This window comes from Lates calcarifer, linkage group LG8, assembly GCF_001640805.2.
Source record: "Lates calcarifer isolate ASB-BC8 linkage group LG8, TLL_Latcal_v3, whole genome shotgun sequence".
In the NCBI taxonomy this organism is placed as follows: Eukaryota; Metazoa; Chordata; class Actinopteri; family Centropomidae; genus Lates; species Lates calcarifer.
Window position 1 is genome coordinate 20901504 of NC_066840.1, and position 12863 is coordinate 20914366.

General features: G+C 38.6%; 1 protein-coding gene across 2 annotated transcripts in view; it reads left to right on the forward strand.

Annotated features, from left to right (window-relative positions):
* Nucleotides 1–12863, forward strand: part of rxfp1 (relaxin family peptide receptor 1) — a 66983-nt gene that overhangs the window by 28751 nt on the left and 25369 nt on the right. For both annotated transcript variants that reach the window (XM_018679424.2, XM_051072527.1), the window contains 2 exons: nucleotides 6394–6477; nucleotides 12321–12426. In XM_018679424.2, the coding sequence (XP_018534940.1) occupies nucleotides 6394–6477; nucleotides 12321–12426 (190 nt within the window). The remainder of the gene's footprint in view (nucleotides 1–6393; nucleotides 6478–12320; nucleotides 12427–12863) is intronic.

The following is a 12863-nucleotide window of genomic DNA, read 5'->3' on the forward strand; positions in this document are numbered from 1 at the left end:
AGTGGATGGAAAATAGATGAGTAAATGCCTATATGCAGAAACCAAAGGTCATATTTGCTCCTTGGATCAACCAAGTGTATGACCATGATCAGCCCCATGTTCTGTCAAAGTGTCTTTGAACCAGTAGATTAGATTGGATTTCAGCACTATTAAAGATTATAAGTGGTCTGTTTTAGAGGAGAGTGCACACGTCCAGTCAATCAGAAGTGCCCTACTAAATGTTTTTGACTTGAAATTTTCTTCACAAAGCTGCAGTAGGGGTGGTACATTTTTATTTTATGGTAAAGTCTGAGAGAAAAAAAAAATCATCTCATCTCTATGTGAAGAAACTTTTAGAGTGATACTTATTCCAAATTGTAATAGGCACTTTTGAAATTAGTGTCCTGGCTTCAGCTAGTCTGTGGGGTCATCACTTTGTATTCATGTTTTCAAGAGAATGTTTTTGGCACAGACTGATAAAAGGTTAAGGAATGTGTGCAAATCACAGTTAATTTGCCTAATTTTGATACAGTTTACTTAATATGATGCAAATGACACAGAGGACTGTCTAAAGTAGCTGCCACAGTCTGTTTGTTGGGTTCCTTCATCTGTGCAGTGTGTAACATGGCAAACAAAACACTGTCTTAGCATAGTGATATAAAAGGGAACATACAGCCAAATCAGCATTACTTCATTTTCAACCACTGTATAACAGGTTTAACTGTGTTAACAGTGATGTTTCTGATAGTGATCGGGAGTGAAAACAGAGAAAACCAACAAGGTATGATGCAAGGCATGATGCACCATCATTGGCGACATTATCTATGAATTAATACAATGGTTTTGGACAGTGTCTCTAAACAGATAATGGACCTGTGTTTGAAAATGAGGTTTCTGTGTTTTTAATTTTCACCTGGTGATTAACTAGAAAGTGTCCTCAATATCGCTCTTTTTGCTAAGTGTTTGAAACTTGGGTGTCCTATATCCAAACGCACTCACATTCATGGGAAGCTTATCAATTAATGCCAGCAGCACTGTCTTTTTTATCATAGCTGCCTTTATCACTGCTGTTGGAGTCACAGCAACGGCACTTTGTGAGATTTGTATTTCACATCCAAACTGCAGCGAATGTGTGAGAGACCTCCCGCTGCCTTTGAAGTAGAGCTACCCACTGAATGGTAAAATGCTAAACATAAATCTAAATGACAGAGGGAGGGGTAAGGTTTCACCGCCCCGGCACTCTTACTGCAGTCACTTTGATCACAGACCTCAGCAAATTGTTTAGCGCTGCTACGTATTGTTGGTATGGTTCTACAGTGAGTACTGTACATGAACAGATTCACAGAATGATATGTGGGCTCCATCTATGTATTAGAGGGCTGTATGAAATCACAGCAACACCACATGAAAAAACTATGACGACTATGTGTTTGAAGTGAAAAATTCAATGTTAGTGTAGCACTGCTTAAAATAATACTGCTACCAAATAACGTAATAAACGAGAATGCTGCTAAACATAAATGGTTTGTTCTTTTCCTGCCGAGATACAAATTCCCAACCCATCATTATATGCATGTGCAGGCTTTATAGGTACTGTGTGGAATTTACATTGTAAACAAAAACAGCAGTAGGCCTCAGGGCCCAACAAACACAGTAAATGTGTTTTGTACCCCATTAAACAAAAAATCCTTTGTATGTTTTGAACCCTGCTTTGCTTATTTCAGAGGCTGTCTTCTTATTCTCCTCTTTTACTTATTAATTGCCAATGGTTACCACCCTTTTTGTCCTAAGGCTGTGGAATACCTGTCCTTCTTACAACACCTGATTCAAACTAGTACAGACTTGGGTCCTGCTCTGTAATAATTGCAGAAGTCAGTGGTGTTCTCAAATTCTTGCCTTTGCCACTTCTTTGTCTGTTGTTAGATGGAAATTCCAGTGGAAACAGACCAAACAAAAAGAGGGCATCTGATAAATAAGTCCAGTGTGAATCAGCATCCCACCAATTTGGGGTCTTGTTTTGCATTTTTTATGGAGCTGCAGTGCAAATGATGAAAAGCTTCAGTAGCATTTTGACCGCAAATTCAAGAAGCTCCTCAGTGACTCAGCATGGAGACCCATTTGGAGAAGGACCAACTTCCAATTAGTATGTCTGTTAACTTCCGCAGAAACAGATTTTGTTTATTTCATCCAAATGCATCACACGGCACAGATTCAGATGGGGAGTTATTGTACTTCAATGCGAATTTAGCTTTAGATAAAAGAATGCAACTGATCCCATGACTCTGCAGCTATACAAACATGTAGATGACTAATTGTGTTGTAAGGCTATTCAGTACAGCCAGAGGCTAAATAAAAGTTTAAAGAATTTGCTAATCAGGATCACCATTTTACTGATTTATTCAGGTAAAAATGTTAATGTTAAATAACCAGTGCTAGATGAGATGACTGCTATTCTCTGATAAGCTCATTTTTAAACAATGGTGTATTCGTCAATGAAAGGATATACCCTGTTTGGGTCTGACAGGTTCAAAGCGAAGCTGGAAGCTATCAGCAATCTTGTACATTTCCACTGCATGATGTGTCCAGCATGTGGGGCACAAAACTACAGGGTGATTTTAATTTGATATGTTGCATGTACCACACTAAGACTGGTTCTGTTAAGTTCATAGCCAGCGACTGCAACAATCAGGATGAGGTGTTGAGTTGGACAGGACACAGGAGTCAGGTCATCAACATCGTGCCATTAAATCTGTTCCAGTTTTCTTAAGGTTTCTTCACTCTGTTTGTACTGTCTCTCTGTGTCTGTGCTCAATACTTTATTTATTCTACAACAATCTAAAAGACATCTACAATAACATTTTTAAAAAGCATAAAATTTAATTTTTAAGGATGGCACTGTTGGTCGGACAAATCCTAATGACTTTTCCACTAAGGCCATCATCAATCTAAAATGTCACTGTGTCTAATAGTTTTCTTTATCATCAAGGACCTAATGACTTCAACCTTCTAAACTAATATGGTAAACATAACACCTGCAAAAACAGCAGTATTGTCATTATCAGCATGTTGGCAGTTGGCTCAGTAGAAACCTCACAGAGCAGCTAGCGGGCTGTTGTTTGTATACTCAAGAGATTTTAAATTCATGCTGAAGTAAAACCATGGCACTCCTTCTTTAAACAAATACAGAATAAAAACTAAACTGGAACGAGTCCTCTCCAGAAACCGAAAAACTGTACTCAACCTGTTATCCAAACGGAAATCTCAAAGATAACGAGGCTTTTCTTCTCCAGAAAATAGACACTGTTTAATACTCATTATTAATTGTAATACTGTTCAGTCCACATTATGCTCCATTATATTAATCCCACAAAAAGTCAGGCCAAATAAAGACAAAATTAAAAGGATGATATTTATGGCATTGTAATAAATCACTCCATTTCATTTGCTGTTGAAATTTCATTCTGCTATATAACTTGTAAAAACTTCCAATGACACCATGCTGAATGTCAGTGTAGACAAAAGACATTGCCAGTCAGACAATATTGATTTTAAAGGCAAAGTTCGTAATTGGTGTAGAGAACACTTTTCCATTCCAAGATCACATGTCAACGTGATCCACATGCCAACAACACCCCTGGTAGTTTGTTGTGGCAGGCAGATCATGTTGACTCTGCCTTCAGAGGTATGGCGTTTTCTTCAAGGTCTATGCCTTTAAATCAATACTGTGATTACTCTTTATTTCACCAGATTGAGGATTGACTTCATTGTATTTTCACAATGAGCACTGAATCTGAATGTTTCATGTATGACAGACATAATGAGCGTAGCAATTTCAAACTGTGATGGTAATGTGGGGGAGATTATAGATCATTTGTATTATATATGTCTTTAATTATTCATCCAGTGAATAGATTCTCCAACAGCCTTATGGCAAATAAAGGGGTAAGCCCTCTTGCAGGTCACACAATGGCTGGTGCCATGGTCTGATGGTGTAATTGTTGTAATAACCATTGTTGTTATTATGTTCCTGGGGTGAACTTTGCACTTTATCTCAATTATTCTGAGCAAAAGCATTTTTTTCAGGTGTATTAACGAATTTTACACAAGAAAGCACAACAAAACAACCAATGTATGATGCGTATAATGGAATGGCAGAGGTTATGGGTTTATGAAATGGTAGGCACAGAGATAAAGTAACAGTAACCTAAGAAACAGCAACAGCACAGTGGGTTAAGGATTAGTTCCTGGCTGAGGTTGCAAGTTACTGGAAAGCACCTGGGTTTTAAGAAAGGTGATGGATAGTTGGAAAAACACTTGTGAGGAGTCTTCTCTGGAATCTGGACTTGGATGTGTAGGGAGTGAGTCTGCCAGAGCAGGATAAGTGGCCTTTAGAGGAGCTTGGTCTGACTACCTCAAACGCTGCATCAAAGCCTCACAGGGATTGATGCGGAGGCTGAGTTGCGTCTTTACTGTCCGGGGAGTGGCTCGCCTCAAATTTGAAAACATTATTTCTCTGCAGGATATTGTTCTCATAACACTTTAATAGTTCAGATCAAGGTCTAACATGTTGAGGAAAGTAATCATTTTCATTTTCAGTCAAAATCTCCAAATATGGTTCAAGTTAGGGTGAGGATTTGCCACTCTTCTCTGATTTATGTTATTTCAAACTGAATGTCTGAGGGATTTGGGCTGTGGGTTGCACAGAACATTTAAAGTTGAGTATGAAATACAAAGATTTGAATTCCACTTTAAGACTTTCAACCACATGTCACAGTCTTCCTCAGCAGATGGAGCTCAAATTAAAAGTGGTGGCACACATCACAACAGCTGAGCCGATTGCGAATTAGGGTGTGATAACTGATCGGACTAAGTTGGACTGGATCTCTTCCAGTCTTGGTTGGTTGGTGTTGACAGTCAGCAGATAAAATCATATATTGTGTGATTTGTAAAGATTCTAATCTTAGGCCAGTTCCTCCTGCAGGCTTAACAGTCTGCACGAATGTCACTGCATGTAAACAGTGCAAGCCGCATCTTTGTTTTGGTAGAAGAATGTGCATTAGTTGGCGTTCTGACATTATTTGCATGTTCGACTACCTTCAGAACACCAGTCAATTTTTAACAATTTTCTGACATTTTTTAAACCAAATGTTTAATTGAGTAATTGATAGATAGTTAGAGGCATCCCTAAACTTGATGTTAATGGTACAGAGACTGAAGGAATACTGTCATTGAATGTACAGTATAGTATGGCCCAGTAGAGAGTATTGCTTTTATGGTGTATATAAAAATCTTGTTGGTGTGTATTTGTAGGTTGGGTGTCACTGACTAGGATTGCTAAGTTTTGTGTGTGTATCTGTGTCTTTGGTTGATCAATACACATTGCTGTGGCATTTCAGTTTAACTTGTCATCTGTTAGTGGTTCTATCAGTGAAGTGCTCCATTTGTTTTGCAGGAAGTCTTGTTGCTGTTTGTCCTTGTTTACTTGTCAGATAATTAAGGTCATTTTGCTCCTTTCTTAAGATCTGACATTGACTTGGCAGCTGTCTACATCATTTACGCCTGTGATCAACATTGTTATTATTACCATTTATGTGTTTGTGCCACTTGACCTGGCACCTACTCCTCCCAAGGAGGGTGTGACAGCAAATGATGAGGTGTTTCCAGAGTTACAGCACGCTGAGCAGCCCATAGGAAAATTTTTAACAGAGATGTTCAAGGTTACACATTAGATGATACACCAACAGTTATTTTAATGAGTGCACAAATATTTTGCTGGTTTATGACCTGTCCATGGCTTACAAGTAAGTTAGAGGAAGAGGGAGGGAGGGGGTGAGCAAATAATTGAAGATGGATGGATGAAGATGGATGTTGCCAGCCTCTAATTTCATGCCTCTGCGAAGCTGTTGGTAGAGCAAGCACAGTGGCCACTTTCACCAGGTGCAAGCCAGTGATTTTGTGGCCCCAAGGGAATTTTCTTCCACTACTTTGTATGGCACAGTTCAGGTTGTGCAAGCAATTTTGTTGCTGGTTTTTGCATGAATTCACCTTGTATTTCACTTTGATATGGTTTTGCAAATCATATTTTGTACTTTGCTAGATCAATGGATGATTCTAACCAATGACGACATCCACAACTGCTTGCATTGTCTGCAAGGCCAGTGCCAAGGCTATGTTTATCAGTTACCAATAGCCTTCAGAAAGCGACAGGAATGACCTTGATTTTGCCTACAGATATATGTAGGCAAGCTCTGTGTATGTCGTCAAAGAGCGCAGAGCAACAGGCACTGTGTATTTTCTCCCCTGCTTTGTGACAGAAAGGAATATTTTATCTAACTCAATTTGTACCAAATGAACGATGTTTGGTTTTGAAGGACAAATGGTCGGTTGTAATCTGTGTCTTATCTTCTTTTCCAGGAGATAATAATGGATGGCCCCATCTCTTCGACAAATATTTTGGCATGCCGAGCTATAATACTGGGACCAAGTCCAATGTATGCTGTAAGTATTGTTGTTTTGTTTCTAAACTTTTAAAGGCATTTTTTGGTCTATTGCTGCTCATATATAACTTTTTTTTCTTTTAAGAATAACATGACTGTCATCATATCAGCAGTGATTGAATTGTCCTCATATTTTCTCCTTTCTTTTTGGTATCCTTTAAGGCAGCAAATAGAAGGCTGAACCAAGTTGAATCACTGCTGTGTTTTCATTATTTTACCAACAAAACGGGTACAGAACTGTGTAAAATAAAAAAGAAGAAAGTGTAAAAAACGCTCCACACAGCAAACTGGTTTTAATCATAAGCACATACTACAAACTGGTAGATGCAGTGACAGAAGTTTGATATTGAAGCAGGGGCTATGGGTTACTATACGCAGGTATCAGGCACATAGGGAAACATAGGGGAACATAAGCAGATGATCTGACAGGCAGCTTGTTTAAATACTGGCTGAGAACAGGTGTGTGAAGTGGGCAGGGAAATAGTTGGAATAGGAAACAGGTGAGCAGGAGGATCTGGTAGTCGGAGGAAAGTCTGAGGACATCTGGTGGGTGGTTGGAGAGTGTCAGGAGATGGAGGCCAAAATAAACCGGGCTGAGACAGGAATAGTGACATTAGGGATGGTTGAAGTCCAGAAACAACTCATGACATATTTAACTCACCCTACAGCACAGTAATATCAGGTTACAAGACTACCTGAAAATTTATTAAAGCTAAATTCAAACTCTCATCACTATTTGTCTTATATCTGTATTATCAAAACTTAAAAGTCATAAGATGTGTTGTCAATTAGGATTTGAAAATCACAGCCCAGTTAATCAACAGATAAACCAACAAGCCCCCATAGCATCTTATGTATCACCAGGACAGAGGAAAAATATCATACGCTTGTAAGTACCCACAGTGTTCTTTCTATGTAAGAGAACATGAGCAAAAAAAGAGGGAAAATGGGCAAAGCCGCCAATCATGCTTGCTGCTGACTTGCTGATGTTTACCTGCTGTGCAGTGCTGCCTTAGTACTTCACACAAGAGAGCACAAAAAAGAGAGTAACGCTCTATTTGTATCTGAAGATAAAATTCCAGCCAGTTCTACAACTTTACAAGGATATATGTTCTTGAATATATTGAGTTTTATCATGGGCATGAATATAAATTTACTAAATAAAAAAATGGATAAAAGGAATTACATTCATAGATAACAAGCCCATCCAAAAAAGAAAAGTTTAACACATTGTACTCATTAAACTCTTCTCCAGCAGAGAAATCATTTTTCAACAGTGAGTCTACTTCTTGAATTCTGGGTTTGGAAGAAAACAGTTTTTATCCAGCTATAAAAATTAAAGGGTATTTTGGGTGATGTGCTCTCCTGTACTATTTTTTGCATGTAAGCAAATCCATTATATACAGCTCTCTCGTTAACCCAACCAGGCTTTCTCTCAGCTTGTTTAGAAATTGAATGTATCCCATACAAGTCCTAGTATTAGGATTAATTTACTTTCAGTCAGTGGTTTGTCAGGTGCTCTTAATTGAAGGCATTTTATTTTGACAGCTGGAAATTTAGCTGGCTGTTGGTCTGCCAGACTTGATCTGTATATAGATGAATAATGCATGGCCTAATTGTTGACATAATTATACATTTAATGTGCCATCTGTACTAAATTACAAAATCTCAAACACGAAAGCCCAAACAAGTCAAAGGAAACCACATTTGTCAGGTTTTGTTATTAGCCATTACATCCAGATTTGTGAATTTTTCTCCATACAGTGAAGTTGAACAATTTCAGTAATGTGATGCAACTGTGAGGGAGAACTGATCTAGTTAGTGCCTTTATGTAAATAGTAGCTGATGTTTATCAGACTGCTGTAGAAGAAAGTCCCTTGTCAAGAAGTTCTAAAGTGAAAGACAGTGAACTCCTTTTGAAGTGGTCTTTCTTTATGGTAACAATCACACTGAAAAGTGCAGAATGTGTATCACTTTGTCACCAGCAGAAGCTTTGTCTTCATGGTTAGCTCCAGTCCAATACAACACCCACATCACTGCAGATGCTAAACCTGGGTCAAACCCAGGTTTAGCATCTGCCCATCTTGCCTTTTACCCTAGCTAATGTACAAGACTCCAAAATAATTAAACTCCTTGATGTGGGGGCAGCAGTTTGCTCCCTCATAGGCTTTCCTGAGAAGGGGAGCAGTGTGATACGCCGATAATTGAAACAAACCTTCTGGTCCCCTTTTATAAGATTGAAACCAACACCCCCCGTCTGCCATTTCATCAGCTGTGTTCTTGTCCTCAAGCCCTGTACTTTGAACATCATTCAGATTCCACATCCCTAACATCCCCTGGTATGCAGAAGACATGGCAGTTGAACATCTTGCAGACAGGGACATCTGCCAGACATTCCCATTTTACCCTCACTACATGTTCAGATTTATTAGGTATGTCCCTCAGCTTCTCTTGACAGCCGAGCACTGTTTTAGGACCATGAGCAATGTCAACCAAGGGTTTGTGAATATCTTCACACAAACTCAGAACCTCCCAGCTTCAGCAAAAGAGACAGTCTTGCTCCAATCTGCTTCCAGAGTGGGTACTGTGTGTGGGGGGTGAGATTAACTTCACGAACTGCCTCTGGATCCTTCCATGTCAGAGATTAAAAGTTACCGCCCTCTAGCCAGTTAACAAAGCCAGCGGTCTTTCAAGGCATGTCTTTTCCTAGCTGCCCCTACTTGCAAAGCACCATATATCTACATTGATCCATGCGGGTGATGAGCTCACACTGGCAGCTTCTAATAGATATACATACACATAATAAACGTTGTGATCACAAGCATTACCACCATTACTGTGGCGTGAAACTGAATATGTTCATACAGACAATGAAAACAAATGAGTTAATCTGGGTTGACAGTCATTCCTTCCCACAGAAGAAGGTACTGTATGAATGTCTGGATGTGAAAGCACTGTGTGGAGCAGCTAATTAAGCTCAGCAGGAATTACCGTCTTGTGTATGATTTAAATCATCCTCAAACTTGATGATTTCTTGCACTGTAATGAGAAGAAATGCATCATTTTATAAAATGGTGAAAGTCATGATACTGTAATAGTAGAATTTCAGTACAAAGCTTGCTCCGATTTTAGTGATGCCTGGTCAGCCCTTTTGTCAGCAGGGTGCTCAGAGTGCAATTGAAATGTGGGAACTTATGATTTATGAAAGTTCATGGAGCAGAGGCTTTGTGTACTTTCCTTTTTTTCCCCCATAGTGTCAGTTTGTTGTTGGAGCAGCTGATATCAACACAGAACAGAAAATACACGTAGCCATCTTTAAAACTGGGCCAAATTTTTTTGTAAAGGTTAAGTTTTATATCTTATGACCTTCATTTTTGAACAGCTTTCACCATAGCTCCTGGAACTTCTGTTCTGGATCTTATTAGATTGCCTTCTTCATGGAAACCATCAAAGTCTTTCAGTCACATTTGGTCATGCATCACCTTGTGCCATTTTGCTAGAGGATCTTTTCTCACACAGCTCCAAGGGTCACAGAGACATACAATAATTTATCTATTCATGGAGGGGTTTCTGAATAATGTTTTCCTACATTTCTTCACTCCTTTCAGTGAAAATGGCAGTAGATTAAACTGCAGTTGTGGACTTCAGCGCAGACCTCTGCATTCTGTCATATCTCAACCTTGAGATCTTTTTGTGCCAAACTAAAATAAAAATAAAATATTGTCTTTTTCAGTGCTAAAGCTTAAATGAAATCTTTTAAAAGTCAAATATTCTTTGGCAGTCAGTTTTCTTTATTCAACAACTTACATATTGAAAATAGCCCCAGTTGCCGTTCCCTCTTCTCTGAAGCTCAGACTTTTCAAACAGGCCTCTGTGTGTTTGTATATTGTTTAAGAAGCCATTTCCTGATATGGCAGCTGGTCTCATTCAAGCCTACAAATTGCCCTGCCTCTTTTAATCAGGTGTGTCGATGTGACTGCAGCCTGTTGTTGAGCATGCAGAATTCCACCTCATGATAAGCAGTGTGTTGTTCATTTAAAATCAAAAGAAGGCTCAGTCCGTTGCTTAATCGAAATACACCTTGTGCATTCACACCACATTCATGATGATTGCCAAAGACTTGTTAATTAATAAAACTGCTCAGTGTAGTTTTCTGTATTTATCAGCCTTTAAGCCTGAGGGTCTGTGTATATATCAGATACATTCTATATAGCTACATTTTCATGTCAATTCACACAACTGTACTGCTATTTTGTAGACCATGAAATGCTTTGCCCACGTTCTTGGTATTTTTGTGCCCCGGAGTAGCTATGCAACAAGATGTTTAATGCACTTCTTGATAACTGTATGAGGGCCTAAAAATATGCCTCAAAATAATGATTATAAAAGGCAAACATTTCCTTCTGGCAGTTATATTCAGTGCTGAGGTTTATTTCCATTGTGATTCATTTGAAGCATTTCAGAGGACTTCAGACTGACAACCGCAACATTATTTGGTCACAAAGACATCCAGTTTTTTAATTACTATTCTTTCCAGGAACTTTCATATTGTTATTATTATTATTATCTGAATACTGGTGTGGGAGCTTTTGTGTCATTCTGTGAAAGCCAGAGTGAGATTTATTTCTATGGGGTTTTCCCATTAAATAGAAATAATGTCGACTTTATTTTCATATGCCCAGATTTACTACAGCAAGGCAGTATTCACATCAGCAGAACAACACAGAACATAGACACACAGATGTTGTTTGACTTGTTTTTGTCTAGTTCTAGCTGACCTCTAACCCCCAAAATGAAACGACCTTTCAAATGGGTTCGAAGGATCCTGTCCTAAATCATAACAATAGAGATGTTTCATGTGAAGTTTCATGTGAGCCAAGGGAGCAACTAAAAGGAAATTGTTCAGTTTTTAAGAGGTAGTTCCAGTGGACCTGTTCTCTGGTGCTCTCTTCATCCCCATCACGAACAGTACATTAGAATACTGAAGTAAAAACCCATTTTTATCCAGTTTAGAGGTGTGGTGCACCTACAAATTGCTGCAGAAATAGAAGGAAAATTATTCTTTCTTCTTTTCTTTTTTCGTTGTTCAGCTTGTTGTTGTCACTGTCAGACACTGACATATATTATAATTACTTAAAAGCTGGGTTGTGTTCATTTCAACAGGACTGGTAATGCATTGTACCCTGTATAGTCAGTACCTATATGAATAACAATAAAAAGATAACTGAATCTGTGCTGTTGTATGAACTGGCAGACCTACTGAGAGCATTCTAACTAATAAGATGTATATTTTTTCATTATCTGCCTCAATCAATAGTAACTTTGAAAACATTCATTTAGCTGAAATGGGAGTTAAATATGACATGTCACAAATGTGTAATTATCTCAGTAAATGAAAATGTGTTTGTCTGACAAAGGGGAGCCTTCCATTAACTTACCCATGTGGATAATTCTGATGTCTCCTCAAATATAATTTGCTTTTATTGGAGCCAGGAAAGCCTGGTTACACAATCTTATCTGCCCCTTTTCATCCCATCTTGCATATCTAAACTGTGATTTAATCAAAGATAATCAAAGGTAGCTTAACCTGGGAGTATTCAATAAGCAATATTCAGAAACAAGGGTATGTTATTAACTATTGCCAAACTGTGTTTATCCTCTAAGTCATTTATTAAATTCAGCTTTCATTTTATTCTTCACTGCTTTAATCTCAAGGCTTACATCCTCCTCCAGCAGGACTACGTTGCCATTCTTCCAAACAGCTCCAGTTTTGACACATGGTAGGATGACCATTTGATTGATGTATCCTCTGATGTGGCCTCCGTCTCTCCTCTATCTTTCCAGTGCTGGGTGCCGTTCCTGAGCTCTGCCAGTGCCGAGACCTTGAGCTGGACTGTGACAGCACACAGCTTCAAGATATCCCAGTGGTGGCGATGAATGTCACCATGATGTGAGTAGAAAATAACCCCTTATTTTTTTAATAACTTAAAGCTCATGCAATTCCAAGAAAGCCTCCGTCCCCGACTTTGACTGTCACAACATGTGAGAAATGTTGTAGCAAATCCCCCCTTCTCCAGAGCCCCACCCTGCTACTGTGAGTACCTGTCATTGCCAGGTGCTTACTTGCAGCTAGAATTAAAGATGAATCTCTGGCAGGAGAAGTAATGAAACCTCATCACATTGAGCTGATGAGGAGTGTATGTCCTTGAAAGTCTTGTAAGAGTCATGCATCACACATTTTATTTCTATATCATGGGAGTTTTCTGTCAAAATTCAAGTTTTTTCTTTTTTCATTTTTTCTTCTTTGTAAACCAAAAAAAAAAAAAAAAGTCCAAAATAATTTTTGTCTTCTTGTCATGTATTTAACAAGGACATATAACCTCATGG